Source organism: Talpa europaea, assembly GCF_964194135.1.
Source record: "Talpa europaea genome assembly, chromosome: 14".
Lineage (NCBI taxonomy): Eukaryota > Metazoa > Chordata > Mammalia > Eulipotyphla > Talpidae > Talpa > Talpa europaea.
Window position 1 is genome coordinate 4,031,447 of NC_140082.1, and position 19,201 is coordinate 4,050,647.

Sequence of the window (19,201 nt, forward strand, 5' to 3'; positions counted from 1 at the left end):
AATAAAACGAAAACCAACAAAACCCCACCCCGCCCCTCCCCCAGCAGCGGGGGAGCTGGAACTCCAGTGCAGTGAAGAAAGCTCAGGAAGAGGTTCGAGGTCTGAGGAGTCGTATCCAAATGAAGAGCGAACCAGGCCTCAGACCAGTCAGGCGTGTCAGAAGGGGCGTCTCCATGTGGCGAGGGGCAGTCCCGGACACGCGGGGTGGAGGCGGGAGGGGTCTGACCACCCCTTTCCGGAGGTCGGAGGAGTGCAAAGCTTTCCAATTCCTCTGAGCCTGGCTTCTGGCCTTCGAGGCCCGGCCACCCAGGCCCGCGTGCCGTGCCAGGACCACGGCGCGTCCTGGGAACGGGACCCCATCAAGGGTCGGCTCTGAGAGTCATGAAGGTTAGGCAGAAGCTGCCTTCCTGGGGGGGGGGCCTCGGGAGGTGGGGGGCAGAGGGCGGCGGGTCACGGTGGATTTGAAATCCAAGCGAGGTCCTGTGAGGGTTCAGCACCAGCCCTGCCATCCGCTCCCGGCCTCCACAGCCCTTTTATCTCGAGAGGAGATAGGCCGGCAGTCAGCCACAGGAGCCGCTTCTTCTTCGGAGGGGATGGGAGAGAGCGGGGCGGTGGGGGCAGCAGGTGGAAGTTCCAGAACAATCTAAGGGCTCGGCTTCTCAGTTGGGGCTACGGTGAGCTTGGGGACACCAGCCTTGGTGACCCGAAAAAGGGAGGGTGTATAGTGGCCAGCCCTTGGGGACAGCACCCCGACATCTGAGATTCCCCAGCCCCATGAGGCTGGTGCTGCCCCCAACCCTGGCTCGGGTGGCCAAGCCCCCTGTTCCTGGGAACAGGTGTCGGGCGGGGTGGTCCTGCTCTTTCACAGCCTCGGGCCGCCCCTCTGTGCCCGCTGGGCCCCCACTGAAGTCCGGGGCCGCTGGGGGCTGGAGGGAGGTGCGCACGGAAGAGGGAAACTGAGGGCACTTGGCAAAGGGAGATGCAACACAACCAGGAAAACATGCCAGAGGTCACCTCAAGGGCACAAGGCACAAAAAAAGAAAGCGGAAGGAATCAGGTGAACAGGGAGAACCCCGACGAACAGCGGGTTCCTGATCGGGGGCTCCCTCCAATAGCTTATATCGTCAAAAGAGAGAAGTGGGGGGATACAGCAGCAACACAAATGTGATCTTGGCTTCAGGGACTGTGCAGGCGCTCCCGCGCGGCCGCCCACCTGCCCCGGGACGGCCGCCGGCTCCGGGGCTGCGCTTCACAGCAGAGTCCTGCAGTGTCTGGGAAGCGACGCCGTTCCAGCTGGTCTTGGGTGCGCACTTGGTAAACTTGAGAGTTAGTAGTTCTGTTCGCGGCCCTGGGGAGCCGCTCGGGTCAGAGTTGTTCTGGAATTAAGCCTGCGGACGCAGCCCCGCCGATGGGCCGGGGGGTCAAGCCTGGCATCTACATCTCCTCGGAGTTTGGCTGCGAAGTCTCCAGTTTCATCTTTTTAGAGGGCGGCCCTCCTTCCAGATCCTTGGGGGGAACAGAGGAAGAAAAGAGAAATGGGGGTCAACATGCCGGGAGACCAGACCAGACACGAGGTTTGTGAGGTTCATGGCCGATCCAGGAAGGAACTGGGGGCGCCATCATGGCAGCTGGAGACCTGAGGCTCAGCGCCTGCTTGGGGTGACCAAGCCACCTGCTCCTGGCCTCTCTGATTCACCCCCAAGTCTGACAAACAGGGATGACCCCAAAGGACTTCCAGCCAGGACAGTGTGGTCAGCAGGAAAATCCCACAGGAATTTGCTCCCAGCATTTAGGGTTCAGGTCCCTCCCCACCTCCACCCGCCCCAGGCCAGGTCCCCACGGCCTCGGCTGCAGCCCCAACGCCCAGCTGGACACAGAAGGACCCTCAGCGGACCCATGGAGGTCCTGACCGTCCACACAGAAGTCCGCAGAACGGGAGACCTCGCTGCGTGCCCTGACAAGCCACAGGCTCCAGGCCCACATGGCGGCCCTGTGAGCCTCAAGGGGTACCTGAGAGATTGCCGGCGTCTCGGCGGGCAGGGCCGCGTCTCCAGACGGCTGCCGTTCTACTTTCTCTGAACTGTTCATCGAGTTTTCCATCGAAGACTGTGAGTTCTGCTCGTCAGAAGCATCTGAGGGAAAAGCAAGAGAGACAGAAGCTGTTTGCAGACACGTGAAATGTGGAGCCAGACGGACTAATTACTAAAAATACCTGGACTGGGTAGCTCTGCAGGCGGCGGGCTGTCAGGGCTGCAAGAGCAGGGGGGCGCATGGGCCCGCGTTTGTCTTTCTGGGATGTGGCTTTAAGCAGCCAGGCTCTGCGCTGGCCCTGGGGCCTCCGGCCTTCCTTCCCTGCACATCTGCTACCTGCTGGGAGGAAGACGGGGTGCGCTGCCTCGGGCCGCGAGCTCCGGCGCCCTCTGGTGGACACAACATGCTCCAACCACGATGGCTGCCGGCCCCGCCCTCTTGGAGGACGGAGCCTGCATTTTTACCTGGGCCCCAGCAGAGGTGACTGCTTCTTAGTCATGTGGGCACGTTCCTCATCAGGGCAGTGATTGACCATTGCAAGAAACAGGAAAAAAATAAAATTGAAGTCACTGCCCATCTTAGGCCACCCCCACACGCCACCCCTCGAACTGTAGGGGATTTATGACCGCCTTCCAGTACGCCTTTGCCCCCCACACACATCGTCCTCTGCTCTCCCTGAACAGGGATCACATAGCCATTTGGAAGAATTTTTCACGTCTTTGTAAAAATGGCCCAAATACAGCAGGAGACAAGATGGCTGCCAGCGAGCATTTCCTGAGGAGCCCCGTTCCCTGTGAGCGGTGGGGAGACTCTTCCCACGCTGTCTCCCTGCTGCCCCCACTGTGCCCTGAGCAGGAGGCAGCAGCAGCCCCAGCAGGGCTGAGCCTGTGCCGCTTTGGAGGGAGCGGAGCGGTGCCCCTACCCCAGGCTGACTCAGGCACAGAGCAGAGAGCCCACCCAGGGGAGCAACACCCTCCTGCTTGCCCCAAGACCCCAACACCAGGTCCCCCCAATTGTTTTTTATTTATTTATTTTTAAAAAGATTTATTGATTCATGCATACAAGAACTGGGGTACATGCCAGATGTGCAGGAGGGTGAGAGGGTTCACCAGAGACAGAGTGGGGAGCTGAACAGGCAGATGTACCGAAATACACTGCTGAGGGGAGCAGCGGGCGAGACAGGAGAGGTCTGCCGCACCATGTGGGTAGCTCCCTGGCCGGCCATAATCGAATGTGCACTGCAGAGGCTGTGGGTGGACAGCCTCACAGCGCCGCGCTCAACCACTTGCGCCACCAGGGAGGCCCCAATTGTTTCTTAAAAAGCACATGAAAATATTCAACAATGCCTTACTCCTGTGGTTTCTGAGTTTAAAGTAGAAACTCCAGAGAGGCCTCCCCAGTGGCGCAGCGGTTGAGTGCTGGGTTGCGAGGCTGCCTGCAGCCTCTGCAGCGCCGGTTCAATCCCCGGCTGCCAGGCGAGGGTCCCACATGGCACGCAGACCTCTCCTGCTGCCTGCTGCTCCCCTCGCAGTGTACCTCCTCAGTCTGTATGTTCTGATCTCCATTCTGGCTCTGGTGAATTCTCTCACCCTCCCGCACTTCTGACTGTACCCAGTGCTTGTATAAATAAATAAATAAATCTTAAAAACAAAAAACAAAAAACAAAAAAACCCCAGAGAGTGATGGGTAGGTGGGAAGAATCAGCAGTACTCCAGGGCCTGGGGGAGGGAGGAAATGGGGAGCAGGGCAGGGGGCAGCAAGACCCCCATCTCAGCAGACTGACCTTTCACCCCCGAACCAGAGCCCTGGCCTCTTGCACCTGATACCCGCCAGGGTCTGCGTGGGGCCTGCCTGCCACCACAGGGAAGGTCCAGGACCACATGCCCACAGCTGGTGTCCTGGAGGACATGGGTTTAGAGGCTGATCTGAGATCTCACACAACTGCGTCCTGTCCCCTGTGGGCTCTGGGGCCCTGCCTCGGCTCCCCCCCGTCCCGCCTGGGGCAGCTCACGGCTGATGTCTGCTGCTCCGATAAGGGACCATGAGGTGAATGGAATGACAGCGTGCCCGAGCCACCCAGGATAAGTGAGGAATTTTCTAGGGCACAGAACTGATCTCCCCATAAGCCTGACATTTCTTTGGTATTTTTAGTTTTACCCTTAAAATCCAGGTTCAGTGTGATTGCTCAAAAAGTGAAAACACCAAATTGCCACGTGAGCCAGCAATCTCACCCCTGGCACAGGCCCTGGAGAGCCCCAGTGGGTCCTGGGGCTCAGATCCTGGTTCATTAGCCAGCCGCTGGGGACAGCCCAGCCGAAATGAACAGAAAAGGACAAACACAATGTGCTCTATGCAGACAATGGAATATTACTCAGTCATGAACAGAAGCAGAGTCCTGACACCTGCCACAGCCTCGGAAACATTTCACTGAACGGAAGAAGCAGGACGCCAGGGCCATACAGTGTGAGACTCCACCTACAGCTGGGCCAGGTGCAGAATAGGTAAGTCCCTGGGTGCAGGGAACAGACCGGGGACTCTGGGGAAGCAACAGCACGTGGCTATTTCATGGGTAAAGGGTTTTGGGGGGTGAGGACGAGGCTATGGAATTAGAGGGGGTAGCAGCTCAATGCTGCAATGTACTAAACACGGCTGAATTGTAGCCTTTAAAGTGGCTACTTTCGGATCTCCCTGGTGGCCCAGGGGTTAAAGACCGTGCTGTCAAGCTATCTCCAGCCTCTGCAGCACAAGTTTGATCCCTAGTCAGGGAGCTGCCCACATGGCGCAGCAGACCGCTCCTGTCTCCCTGCTGCTCCCCTCAGCGGTGCATTTCAGTAGATCTGCCTGTTCTGCTCCCCACTCTGTCTCTGGTGAATCTTCTCACCCCCCACACCTCTGGCCTACATCCCAGCTCTTGTGTGCATAAATAAATAAATCTTCCAAAAACAAATAAACAAATAAAATGGCTACTCTCATGTGATTGACTCTCATCTCAAATCAAACCCCACATGAACGATGTATTCTATTTCTTAGCACGTGTTGGCTCGTGCCCTCCCTCTCTGCCCAGTTTCTCTGTGCCCCAGAGTGACTGGAGAGGATAGGGAGGCGGGGGCCTGGATGCAGGCTCAGCGGTCACCCAGGAGGCCTGCTGACCCCTGCCCAGCTGGGCAGCTCGGCGGGAAGCAGCCTGGCGGTGCATCACCTAGCTCCCTGCGCACCACAGCGCTGGAGCTCACCCAGGGGAAATTATTTTCCTGGGGCCTAAATTTAGTGCAGGGAGTCTGGATATTATGTCACCCCTGAACTCACTCGGCAGTAAACAAGTTCAAAGCAAAGTCAGAGGCTGGAGGGTGGCGGGCAGTGCACCCCCAGACGCACAGGGGCCTATGCTGGTCCTGGGCAGTGGGCCGCGGGCCTGCCGGAGCAGTACAACCAGGGCATGCAGCGGCCGGAAGAGGGCCTGCAGGGCCCTACCCCGGGCAGGAAAAGTTTTGGGGATGAGGGGCAGGGCAGTTATGGAAACATTAACCCAGGATGGAATTCCTGCTGAGCTGGCCCTTCAGGGTAAAGGAGACACAGACCCCCAAACACAGGAGAAACCGGCGTGGCCGGAACGCAAGCAGGCAGGCCTGGGCTCGTCTGGTCCTGCATGGCCCCCACCATGCAAGGGCCGCCACGGCAGCTCCCGGCTCCCGCAGCCCTCCCTGGAGCCGCCGCCTGCCGCCTTGCTCGCTGCCTCACTCACAGGCTGCCTGAGCAGGGAGGCGACTTTCCTGTGTCTTGATTTATAAATCAGGAGACAGGAAGGCACAGGGGGTGACCGTCCCTAGGCCATGCAGCTGGCAAGTGCTGGCCACATATGGCCAGACCACCCCAGCCCAGTCCCACTGTCTTCTGCCTGCAGCGACCCCTTACCAGTAAGGCACCGGAGACTGGGGGCCTCGGGGTGGGGGGCAAGTGGGGATGCCCACATCAGAGCTCTCTACCCAGGCTGAGTGTGCCCCCTTCACCCCAGGGGACCCTGGGCAGTGTCTGCAAACATTTTTGGTGTCGCCGCTGGGGCTGCTCCTGGCAACCAGTAGGGAGAGGGGAGCAGCAGGGAGGTGTCCCAACTTCTCCCCACGCCTGGGACGGCCCCGCAGCACAGAACCATCCAGGCCAGATGCTGCCCACCCGCTGCAGTGGAAACCCCGCACTGTTGCCGACACGGTAAGTGCCCACGGCACACACACACCCCTTGACGCATCTACCCGCGAGGGCCATGCCTCAGGCTGCACCCCCAGAGCTGGTCACACCATGCCCTGCAGGGCTGGCTATGCAGAGACGTCAGGGCCAGCCAAGGCCAGCATTGCAACAATAACCACAGCAACCCCCAGAATCAAATGACGAGCCAGTAAAGCGAGGGTCCTGATGTGGACCGGTCTCCATGGTGATCAGAAGCAAGAGTGCTCTGAAAAAGGGCGCTGCCACCTGACACCCACGGCTGAGGTCCCAGCGCCCTTCCCGGGAGGAGGCCTAGGGTGGGGGGCCTGCTCTCAGTCCATGTCCTAGTGCCCAGTTTCCCCCTAGGGTTACCTGCACGCCCCTCCCCCGCCCAGAGTCCAGAGACCTCAAAATGAACAACTATATATGAACACACCTGTCCATGCCATCAATCACTTCTTACCTCCCCCCGCACCCCCACAAAGGCAGCAGTCCCCTCATTGGTCTTCCTGCCTTCACCCGGCTCCCCTCTGCCTGTTCTTCGTCACCACAGCCAGACTGACCCTTTGTATCACAGCCCTAAGACTCTTGTGGGCCTCAGCCTAGAAGCCAGGCAGTGAGGTGGCCTTACGAGCCCCCCAATCAAGGGCCTACCTCATTCTGACCTCACCTCACTTTCCCAGCCCCCCCACTGACGCGTCTAGTCACACTGGGCCACTCCTGCCACGGGGCCTTTGCACAGCCGCTCCCGGACCCCACGGCGCTCGCCTCCCAGTTTCCCATGTGGCTTGCCCTCTTGCCTAATTTCAGCCTCATTTGCGTGGTCACCCCAGTGAGGCCTTTCCTGAGCACTCTGTTTAAAATTGTGGACCCTCCCCTCAAGAATCTAGCAAGAGGCCCCACTCTCCTCTCTTACCCCCGTCTCTAAATCCATGATTTCTGAATGGAGCCCGAGGCAGGCCTCCTTAAAGACCTGCTGTGACTGCCTGAGGCTGGAGAGGGCCTTGAGCCCAGCGCGAGGATGCCTACCTTCAGCTCCGGGCAGCTCCTTCCCATCGGCCTGGGCCTCATCTGCCTTGGCCTCACCGCCGTCCCCGGGCACGGTGGAGGGGGGCTCTGGAGCTGGGCTCGAGTTGCTGCTGTTCTCCTGCTTGATGGGGGAGGCGTCAGCGATGGAGCTCTGGTTACTGTTATCATCTGCGTGGGGACGGAAGCACAGCGTGAATCCCGCAGCTGAGGGGGTCTGGCTCACAGCCCGCTTTCCCCGAGGGGACCCTCCAGTGCCCACAGCGGGCCAGGGCTGGACAGCAGGCCCGACCTTGCCCCTGGCTCACTGAGCACAGGCAGCAGCCATGGGTGAGCGTTCACTCCAGGGGCCGCGGAGCCCTCGCTTCAGGCACGGAAATCAGACCCGACGTGGGCCTGGCTCAGGAGCAGAACTGAGGCCCAAAGACGGCTCACCCGAGACATCTCCCACCAAGCTGCACTTGGTAAGAACAGCAGGAGAGCAGTGAGGCCAGAGGGGCACGTGGTGCATCCCACAGGGCTCAGCAGCCCACTCCTCAGCCAGTCAAGACCACCCAAAAAAAGAGCAGGGGGCTGTGGATTAGGGAGACTTCAGGGATCTGATGACTGCACAGCGTGGGAGCCGGGACACTGATCCCAACACGCCAGCTGGACGAGACGTTTCGGAAGAATCGGGGAACTTGAACACGGTCTGGGCTTTAAGGATATTAAGAAACGATCAGTTCTGTGAGGAGTGGCCGCGGTGCAGCGGCGCAGAAATGGCATCTGTTAGCGACACCCACTGACTTAGGTACCGACTTAAATCTCGCAACAGGGAGACGCTGACTCAAAGACGTGCCAGCGCACGGTTGAGCGCTGGGTTGCGAAGCTGCCCGCGGCCTCTGCAGCACCGGTTCGATCCCCGGCTGCTCCCCGGCCACCGGAGGAGGGTCCCGCATGGCGCGCAGACCTCTCCTGCCGCCCGCTGCTCCCCTCAGCAGTGTGCTTCGGTCCTTCTGCCTGCTCTGCTCCCCGCTCTGGCTCTGGTGAATTCTCTCACCCTCCCGCGCTTCTGACTGTGCCCAGTGCTTGTATAAACAAAACAAACAAATAAATAAATAAAACATGCCTCTATTTAAAAAAAAAAAAAAAAGACGTGCCAACGCAGGCTGCGTGCAATTGTCAGAATTCCCTGGATTCTATACTCAAGGGCTGTGCGTTACCGAGTATGTAAATTACAACTCAATAAAAAAAGATTCTGAAGCCGCTGAATAAATGGAAGAGGCCAGTGTGGTCCGGAGCGACAAGGGGCTGGCCGCGCTGTGCCCTCGCGCCCTCTGCCAAGCAACTTTTTGGAGTAAGAACGCAAGCAGCTCAGAGCGCGGAGGCCGGGCCACGGTGTCAGGGGGCTGAGCCCCGGACCCTCCCGTCGCTGCTGACGCGTGACCCCCGGACACAGGCTGACCTGCGAGTAGGTGCCGCTCCCTGCATCCCCGGCGCCCTCCGCCTTCGACCTTCCGGACAAGCCCGAGCTCTGTCCACACTTGGGCCTGGCCCTGGCTGCACACTCAAGTGGAGGTGACACCGAGGAGGTGACACCTCGCACAGCTGGGAGAGGCCCGGAGGGCTGACTGCAGCCCAGGAGTCCCACCCTCTGCTCCGCCGTCACTGACCCAGCCCACGTCTAGTCAAACGTGGGGTCATCTTGGTTCTCAGAGGGGATGTGGATGCTCAGCGAGGGATGCGGCTACTGCTCACTCAGATGTCTGTTTCTGAGAATGAATGGCAGGCCCGCCACTGTCGCAGCCTGAAGGCCTCTCGGAGGGCTTTCCGACATATGACCTGCCGGCACCCGCTCGGGCTTCTCTGCAGCCAGTTCAGCAGCAGCGAGACTCCCTCCGGCTGGAGGCAGTTGTTGGGCAAATGGCCTTCCTTCTCCAGAACAAGCCGGCCCTGGGTCTGGAGGGCCAGACACCCACCACCCAGCGCTCCCGTGATTCACTACCTCTGTGCCACCGCCTTGTTGTCCAAAAGGCTCAGGGTGGTCACAGGCACAAAGTCTCGAAATTGAGCTCGAGCTGAGGAAAGGGGGAAACTGCAAGTTCTTATATGGCCGCCAGACAGGGGAGCCAGACAGGAGAGCCAGGTGTGGGTGGGGCCGCCTGGCCTCCCCGTAAGGGACAGCTGCTCCCGCTTCAGCCCCCAGGGGTCAGGGCCAGGACTGGCAGATCTGATTTCCTCAGGGGATGGTGGGAATGCAAACAGCAGAAAGTCATTTTTTTTTGAAATTTGGGTTTGAACCTTTGAGGCCAGAAGTCAGGGGCTGGGTTTTCTGGGCAGGGTGGGGAAGACAGCGAGAGGATTATGGGAGTGCCGAGCATCTGCTGCCTTGATCTGGACTGGTTACCTGGGCGTGTGCAGTTGACAAACATTTCACACACGTTATCATTCATGCTTTTCCTCCCTCATAAAAAGAAATAAACACCAACAATGTTGAAACAACAGTTGTAGTGTGTGGCCAGCCTGGGTTTGGTCGGTGGGACAAATAAAACAGCCGAGGAGGATAAGGCTGTCAAAACAGAAGGGCAGGTCCCAGAGTGATAACCATGAAGTCAGAAATCCAGCTTGGAGCTTCCCAGCAGCCAAAGCAAAATAAGAAATGGGACACGTGGCTATATTTCCTAGGAGAATATATTTCCCCCTCAAAAAAACACTTCCCTGGGCACACAGGGCTGCCAAATGTCTCCTGGGAGACTTATTCAATGGATGAAGAGGTCTCACTGATGTCTCTGGCTTATTTTCTACTACCTTTTTTTTTTTTTTTAAGATTTATTTATTAATGCATACAAGAACTGGGGTATAGACCAGAGGTGCAGGGGGTGAGAGGATCCACCAGGCCAGACTGGGGAACAGAACAGGCAGAGCTACTGAAATACACTGCTGGGGGGAGCAGCGGGTGAGACAGGAGAGGTCTGCTGCACCATGTGGTAGCTCCCTGGGAGGCCAGGGATCGAACCCGTGCTGCAGCAGCTGGGGATAGCTTCACAGTGCTGCGTCTTAACCCCTTTTTGCCACTAGGGAGGCCTCTATTTTCTGCTTCTTGGCTCCCCGCAAAGGTAAAGGATGTTTCTTCTCCTCTGCTGAGCCTTCTCCTTGCAGAGGCCTCCAGCGCTGCCCAGCCCTCCTACCCCTTGTCTGGAATGTGAACCAACCTGCTGCGGAAACGCAGGCACAACCCAGAACAACCCAGCAGGCCCCACGGGGCGGCAGGAGGGGGCGGGGCTCACCGTGCATGTCCATCATCCCCGGAGAGGAGCTGTTCTCCGGGGTTGTCACCTCCGAGCCGCACTTCTCATCTTTGCCCTTTTTCTTGTTCTTGTTTTTCTGGAGAAGACAGAGCAGAAGCCAAGTCACCAAACTGCACGCAGATGCCGGGTCCCAGGGGAGTGGTGGTTTATTCTGCCAACTTGCCTTGGGGCCCCAGTCTCTGGGGGTGCCTGTCTTTGAACCTGTGTCACTAGGGGGCTCACCTGCCTTGCAGTCAAAGAGCAAGAGCGGAGGGGAAGCTGGGGGGCTAGAATGAGCGAGCACCAGCAAACACCCTGGTGGCAGGAAGCTGCTGCTTTGGACAGGTATCTGGGAAGAGGTCGTGGCTACACTGACCAGGTACAACGCGATGCCAGGTGAGGGGGGAAAGGAGCCGCACACCTTCCCACCACCTTCAGGCCCCAGGGCAGTGGCTCCAGGGGTCGGCTGACTCCCAGTCACAGGGGAGAGCAGTTCATAGGGGAGTCCCAGGGAGGACGCAGGTGAAGGAGGTGCTTTTTGTTTGCGCTTCTGTATTTTCCCGAGGGGATCGGGTCATGCTGGGAACCACCTGTTCTCATCAGCTAAGAGGCTCATTAAATCAGGGCACACTCATTTGCTGTGACACCATGAGACGATGACAGAGAATAGGACAGCTCTTCGTGACTAATGTGGAGTGATCTAGAGAAATCAAAAATATTTCCATATCCCCAAGACACAGAAGGTGCAGAAGATGTGAACAGAATTCTGTTCCTCAGGCGTGCAGGCCCGGGTTCTCCGGAAGGACAGACACGGGGACAGCGCTGGGCTGGGCGAGGGTGCACAGGCACAGGGAGCAGCTTTATAGGAAGATACATAGTCCAAAAAGAAAGAAAAAAAGAAACAAGTGACATTTGAAGAACATGTAAACTGGCAGGGAAAGTAGACTGGTGGTTCTCAGGATCGGGAAATGAGGGTGACTCCGAACAGGGATGGATTTTCTTGGGGGCAGGGGGTTAGAATGTTCTGGAATCACAGGTCTGAACATACCAACACCAAGCTGTACTCTTCAAAGAGGGCATCTTAGCCCACGTGGAGTGTCTTCACTGTTTATAATGGACAGTGAATTTGGTAACATGTTTTACGTACTTAAGAGAATAAAATCTACGAGTTCTGAAAAGAAATCTAGGGTGCCGCCAAGGCTGAGCTGGGTAAGAGGCTGTCCCTCTATGGCGCAGACACCCAGACGTGGCCGGGAGAGACGGACTCAGCCATGTGGGCAGGGCCCAGGGACTTCCATTTCGAGGCATGCCTTCCAGGGGGTGGGGGTGGGGGGCTCCGCCAGGCTGGGCACCATCGCCCCAGAGCAGGAAGCGGCTCAGAGACCACCGCCCCTCAGCACTGGCGCTTCCTTGCGCATCTGAACAGCTGGGCTGAGTGCCCGCGGGTGGCATATGGCCTTTGCGAGGTTGCAGAGCCAGGAGGTGGGTGCTGCTGCTCCCCTGAGAGGGCATAAAGACGCTGCCAGGCAGGGCCATGGCAGGCTGATCTGGGGTGGCCTGTCAGGCTCCCTACCCACTGCCTCCAGCGTGGAGCTGCCCTGTCCTCCCGGAGAGCCCAAGCTTCTCGCTTTCTCCTTGATCACAATCCATTTTGCACTTCCCTGATGTCTGTTTCGTGCTATTCTATAATTATCTTCCCCCAACGAGATTCTAAATTCCTGGAGAGCAGGGACCCGTCTTCGTGAACGCACAGCGCGTATCCAACACCTAATGAAGTGCAAGGCACAGGCGTAAGCCAGGGGCTGCCTTCCAGGGCTGGCCGTGCTCTGTGCTCCCTCCGGACGGGCCGGTGTCAAATGCCGCGACGTCCTGGGCCCAGCCCAGAAGGGCCCCAGCGCCCCGTCCAGTGCCCTCCCGCTCTGGGGTGAGCTGCCTGGAGACCCAGATCCACAGAGCAAGTAAAGACGGCAGAGGGAGACTTAATCCATAGTCACGGGCTGCCAAAGCCCCTGCACACGGACCAGTCATAACCGCCCCTCCAAGAGCCGCGGGCTGAGTGTGAGCACATCTTCCCGGACCAGAGGGCTTTGTGCATGAATAGGAAGGCAGCCCGGGCAGGAGGACCAGCTCAGGCAAAGGCCTGTGGACGGGACTGTTCTGGATTCTGTGTGGAAATGAGAGGAGCTGACCTGCAGTCTTTGGGGGTAACTGGTCTGGGACCCCGGCTGTGATGGGCCAGCTGCCTGCTCCCCGCCAGCAGAGATCCCGCATGGCCCCTGGAGCGCCCTCTAGTGGTCACCAGCAGCCCCAGCCAAGAGCAGACAATGTGCTTTGGACTCAGATATTTGCTGTGTGATTCTGGGGACTGGCTTCACCCCTCTGAGCCTGTGTCCAAATTTTTGTACAGAGAGGATACAAAGATCTACTCCACAGACTGCGGGAAAAAAGAGGGAATGCCAAGCAGAGGCCAGGTGCTCAGGAGTGGCGGTACGAGGTGGGGGGGTCTACCCTCAAACCATGGCCTGGGCCAGGGTGCAGGGAGATGGCTCCTCTGCACCATGGGGAGCAGCCAGGGCTTCCAGCTCCGAAGTGACACCTTGCAGGGGACACTCCCCACCTTTGAGAGCCAAACTTGGGCTGGGCTTGGGGGAGAACACATCCAACAGCCTCTTTGGCCTCTGCTTGGATCCCAGTGCCCAGGCGGCACTGGACAGCTCCTCTTCCAGGCAGAAACAGGCAGTGGCGGGGGGGGGGGGGGGGGCATGGATGGACAGCCCTGCCCCAGGACCCGGCCCCCATACTCACATCATCAACCTTGGGCTCCGTCACGGGGACCCACTTGTAGATTCGAAGGGATGTGTCACCCACAGTCACCCACTTCTTCTCCCTGCGAAGGAAGAAGAGGAGCCCGTTACCGGGGCCTCTGGAGCAGGACCCCACTCGGCCCTTGGGGGCATGTCCTGGGAGCAGCTGTGACAGAGCAGCAGCTCAGCATGGGGGCCTGGAGCAGGAGCCCATGTCACACAGGCCAGGGCTGGAACCCCCTGCCAGCCATGTGGCAGCTGGGAATGCTGGCAGAGTCCCTTCACCAGCCCCGGCCTCAGTTTCCCCATCCGTTAGACCAATGGGGTCGTCGATCTCTCCCACAGCCACGAGGACCAGTAAGATTGGTGACACTGGCGCGAGAGGGACGAGCCTCAAGCCAGCCCTCCCCTGGTGGACAGGGCCCTCCCGTGGGGTGGGGCTCACCCTGTGCACTAGGCAATGCCTGAGGTGGGGGGGGGAGCAGGGAGAGACAGTGGGGATGCCCACACCAACCTTCGGGTCGATGCTGCAGGGAGCACCAAGGGTGCGAGGGCACAGGGCAAAGTTGAGGCTGTGGCTGCAACCCAGTGCCCACCCCAGGCGTTGGTACAGAGAGGCTGTGGCTGAGAAACATGGCCTGGACCGTGGCAGCAGTCAGTGACCTCCGCCCCGTTGGCCATCTGCTCTGATGCCCACGTGTGCCTGGGCACCCTCATGAGACCCCAGCCACTAGAGGCAGTTTGTGGATGAGAAGAAGAAAGTCACAGCACTGGGAAGGTGATGGAACAACTGGCTTCCAGGAAGGAGTAATCACCGCCCTCCCCTGCAAGCCACCATGCTCGAGAGCATGGCCACAGCTGCAAACCGAGTCTTTGACCCCCTGCCTGCGGCCAGGCCACTTCCTGCCCTGAAGCTGGAGTGAAAGCCCAAGGTCCTACACCCCAGGGCGCGGAAGAGGAGAGCGCCCCAGGCAGGCAGCAGGGAGCAGTTCTGACTCTCCTAGACACCCCAGGACAAGGTCAGCTGATTCAGAGGCCCACAATGGGCACCAGGGCCAGGCGCACACCTGGTACAGGTGGTCCTGCCATGCTGGTGGGACACCTAAGAGCCACCAGTGCCCCTCACCATAAGGGGTCCTGGGCCCTTAGCACACTCAACGCCAGAGAACCAAACCGAGCACATCTCTGCTCCCCAAACTGTGTGTGCGGGGGTCTGTGCCTTCCCTGGGGGGGCCAGACCCACTTTCCATGATGTACACCGGGGCTCTCATCTTCTCAGTTGTGCACGTGTCGCACCCGGGTCAGGCGGGAACTGTCACCTTCCCTGTCGGACTGAAACTGGGGGAGGTCAAGTCCCCCCCAGCCAGTGTGCAAACTTTAGCTGGCATCCTGGATGCCAAATGAGCAGCCAGAAGCCACAAGGTGCTTTAAAAAATCTGAGCCAACTGCTGAACTTGAAGAAAAAGCATCAAGGCGCCACATAAACTCCAGATCCCCAGCTACTACCACAAACACCACCTGGTTACGGGGCCCGCAGGGCTTCCCCCAGAGGGTACTGTGGCACTCGCACCCCCCCGGACAGATGGACTGAATGAGGTCCCCGCTAGAGGCTCAGCCCCAAACTCTCGGCCCCGGCTCCTGCACAGGACCCCAGAGTCCCCAAGGCCGTCAGTGTTCTCCTGGCCCAGGGCTACACCTGGTGACACAACAGTCCTGGCCCCCCAGAGAGCGCTAAGCCCCCCCACCTTGTATTCACTCCCCAAGGCTAGTTCTTGACACCTTCGGAGGCCTGGCCGATGGCCAGCCTCATGTCCACTAGGCCAGGCCCACTCAGGCTTCGTGTCTGATGAAAGCTACAGAGGTGACATTCCCCGGGGACAGCCTCTCGGTCCTCACGCGTCCCCGAGGGCCCTGGCCTAGGCCTGCTTCTCCACCCACGACTCTGACCCCACTCCGGGACACCAGCCCCTGCCTCCTACCTCTGGCCCAGTTTCCCAAAAGCGGGCCCACCATTTTGTTTCTCCTTCAGCCATCTTCTGGCTGCCTCACACCACCCGCCTGCCCCGTCGGGAGGCAGAAGGGAGGACAGGACTTGGGCCCCAGCTGCTGGATTTTCCTGGGGCCCAGGGAAGGGCATGACTGGCAGAGGGGGGGTTTTAGGGGTCACGGGCTGAGAAGAAATACCACCCCAGGCTCACAGGCTGAGTGGCGGTCAGACACCTCTGTTCTCTGCATAAAAGACAGGCTACAGAATGAAGGAAGAATTTCAGGGACGTGTGCAAGTCTTTAAGTGTAAGTATATGCCAAGTATCGCATGGGATATACTTACACTTAAAAGGGTATTTTTAAAAATGCCCTTTATTTATTATTTCGTTGTTGAAAATTCAAATGCACCTGGGTGTCTTCGTAACTTGATTTGCTAAATCTAGCAACCCGGCCACATCCCAGCCAGTGGTTAAAGGCCTGGTCCATGGCCACACAGTTAATAAACAACCCAAAGCCCCGAGGACTTGCTGGAACACCCATCTGGAGAAGCCGTGAAGGTGAGATTTGGCTTTTCAGGGGGCCGGGATGCCTAGGAAACTGGGTGGGGCCTTTTTTTGCTGGGGGGAGAGTGGGGAATCAGCAAAGCCAAGCTTCTGCGGAGTCCGCCTTCAGGTAGGGATGTTTCAGGAGTGGCCCTGCCTGCAGGAATAAGGGGTCTGCCAGGCACCGTCTGATTCGTCCTCCGCAACCCCAGGAGGGGCAGCGCACAGGACCCTGGCGGTGCCCCAAGGGGGAACGTTACATGATTTGCCCAAGGTCACAGCAAGGGAGTTAACTGGGCGCGCAAGCAGGAGCCCTCGGAGCCTGAGGTCCTCAGAGGACATGACGCGTTTCCCAAAACACAAGGAGGGAGACACATTCTCTGCCCTCACCTGTGGGGCCCAGACCCGCGGTGGCCCCCGCGGGATGGGAGGTCTCCGGGAAGGCTGCTCTGGAGTCAGGCAGGGTGGCCCAGCTCCTAACCTCCAGCTGTCCTCCCTGCAGAGCAGCTGGGAGGGTGCGGAAGCCTCTGGGACCCCGGGGAGCAGGCGCCCCACCTCGCCGAGGGGAGCAGAGGGTGGGAGCTGGCCCTTGCCCTGCCTCTCCTCCCAGGCAGGGCCAGGAGGCCTCAGGGCTAGGAGGACCCAGGTCCAGGCCCCAAGGCAGGGGACAGCTCCAGCCCTCCCACTGGGAACCCTGCAGGGCGGGCGGTTTTCCTGCCTGTGGGATGCGGCCTGCAGCCCTTTCTGCCATTTTTAAATGGCTCCAGTTGGGCAGGGGGTGCGCCCCACGCTGGGGGTCTCCCACGGCACCCAGAACTTGGGTCTCAACTTTGGAAGGCCTCTCCTCCTCACGGTTCTGAAAATTCTTTGTCCCACTGGAGCCAAACCCAGCGGCGGCCGGGCGCGCCGCCATCTGCACGCAGCCCCTGCCCAGGAGGCCCGCGCACGCGGAGGGGCTGATGTTCCTCCTGCCTTTTTGTTGGGGTTGACTCAGAAAGGACGGCCGACTTGGGACGGGGCCAGACCGGGGGCTCCCCCCCGGCGGCTTTCACAGACCGAGGCGTTACTCAAGAAATGACACCCCCAAACATACACACACCCCACCCCGCGGCTTGTTTCAGGCTTGAGTCCCGGGTCAGGGGCGGCCTCTGGGCACCCACCCCCGGGAGGGCGTCGTGGGGGCGCCGCTCCCGCCCTGACCCCCGGGAGGCCGTGGGAAAAAAAATAATAAAGTTGAAATCAGGGCGCAGGGAGTTTTCAACAAGTCCGCCCCAGCCTGGCGGGCCGGCGCCTCGGGCCTGGCCCGCGGCCGTCGGGAGGGAGCCGGGGCGGGCGGGGAGCCGCCGCCGTGGCGGTCGCCGCGAGCAGGCCGGGGCCGGGGCCGGAGCCCGGGGGGCGCGCAGGGGCGCAGGGGGCGCCCCCTCCCCGGCGCCGAGAACAAAACAACGGCTCCCCCGCCACGCGCGCGGCGGCCCCCGGGAGGCAGCGCGGCCGGGACCGGCTTTCCGGCCCCCACAACGCCGCGGCCGGGCCCCGCGCCCCGGGCCGGGCTGAGCGCGGGGGGCGCGGGCGCCGGGCCGGGCCGGGCCGGGCCGGGCGCCTCCTCCCCGCGCGGCCCGTCTCGCCTCCTCGCCGCGAGCCCTCGCTCCAGGCAGCCGCAGCGCTAAATTTGAACGGCTCGCGCCCCGCGCACTCCGCGGCGGCGCCGGCCCGAGGAGGAGCGGCCGCGGGCCGCGCGCGGAGGCCGGAGCAGGCCGGGCCGGGGGCCGCGCGGCGCCGCCGGGGCGCGCGGGGGGCGGCGGGCGGCCGGCGCGGCGCCTGCACAATGGAGCCCGCGCGCCCCGCCGCCGCCGGCCTCGCGGCCCCGGGCGCGGGAAGCCGCTTTCATGTGACTTGCACAAAACGAAATGGCTTCTGGGGCCGGCCCGAGCCCCCTCCCGCGCGCCGGCCGCCGCGCCGGGGCCGCCCCGCCGCGCGCCCCCCGCGCCCCCCGCGCCCCGCCGCGCGCCAGGTGGGCGACGGGCGCGAGCGCACCTGGGCAGCGGCCGCGGCCCCCGCCCCGCGCAGGTGACCCGCTCCGCCCGCCCCCGCCCGCCGCCCGCGGCCCGCGGCCCGGGCGCAGCGCCGCCGGCTCTCGGGCTCTCGGGCTCTCGGGCTCGCGGGCTCTCGGGCTCCCCGGCGCGCGGGCGCGGGCGCGGGCGGGGGGCCGGGGCCCGCGGGCCGGCGGGCGCGCCGAAGCCTCCGCTCACCATTTGCGCACTTTCTCGATAGCCGCCATGACCCTCTTGATATCATCTTTGGCCCGGCTCCGGGTCTCGGCTCGAACCGACCTGCCCGACATGGTGCTGCGGAGAGGCAGCTGGGGAGCGCCCGCCGGGTCCTGCTCCGCTCCGCGGCGGCCACACTCGCGCCGCCCGCCCGCCGCCCGCTCACTCACTCGCGCACACACGCGCACACACGCGCACACACACACGCACACACACACACAAAGCCCGGCCGCCGCGCGCCCGGGGCCCAGTGCGCAAGCGCCGGGCGGCAGCTGCTCCGAGCAGGGGGAGCCGCGCGGCCTCCGGGCGCCGCCGCCGGCCTCCCCCGCCCCCGGCTCCCGGGGGGGCGCCCGCGCCCCGACTCGCCGGGGAGGCGGCCCGGGGGGACCCCGCTGCGGCGCGCGCGGGGGGGGGGCGGGCGGACACTCACGCGGAGGCCGCAGGTGCCGGGGCCCGCGGGCGGCCGGCCGGGGAGGGGCGCGGGGCCGCGGGCGGGAGGCCAGCTTCGCGGGGTCCTCGCCTTCTCAGAGTTGAGGGCGCGGTCCGGGACGCGAGGTGCCGGTGGGGAGAGTCGAGCCGCGGGGATCCCCGCTGCTGGCCCTCTGCCCTGTGGAAGTCCACGCGCCGGGACGCCGCCTCCCGGTCCTTGGTCCCTTTGGGAAACCCGGGTCGGAGGACAGGTGCCTGGGGCGGGGCGGGCGGGGAGAGACGTTCGACCTCGCTTATCAAATAGCTTTCGGCGCAGGAAAAGCTGGCTGATTATCAGCATTTTAACTGGGGCTCTTCCTCTGCCCCTGGAGATAAGGCGCTCGCCATCCATCAGGTGAGGGCTCTCTGTCCCAGAACTGCCTTGGAAACTTAAGCCTTTGCAGTGGAAGTCCCAGACTCAGCCCCCGGGCTGCTACTGCCCAAATGACCCGCCGGGCAGGTGGACCGGCCTGCCTGCAGGGAGGAGGTTTGCGTTGGGTCTTGCCCATCAGGCCCAGGACACAGCTCTGTGGAGGATCCACAACTACAGGGACAACCCAGGTGCCCGGGCAGCTTTGCCACGGCCAAGCTTGGCCTGATGGGTCAGGCGC

At 61.5% G+C, this 19,201-nt stretch overlaps 1 protein-coding gene across 1 annotated transcript; it reads right to left on the reverse strand.

The window, feature by feature from the left end:
• Window positions 1-1,434: 1,434 nt before the first annotated feature.
• Window positions 1,435-18,196, reverse strand: BCL7A (BAF chromatin remodeling complex subunit BCL7A; the record flags this gene model as incomplete). The annotated part of the gene is made up of 6 exons (XM_084253074.1): window positions 1,435-1,506; window positions 2,011-2,132; window positions 7,261-7,428; window positions 10,524-10,620; window positions 13,329-13,410; window positions 18,105-18,196. The coding sequence occupies 6 exons, from the start codon at window positions 18,194-18,196 to the stop codon at window positions 1,435-1,437; spliced, it is 633 nt and encodes a 210-aa protein (XP_084109200.1).
• Window positions 18,197-19,201: the final 1,005 nt, after the last annotated feature.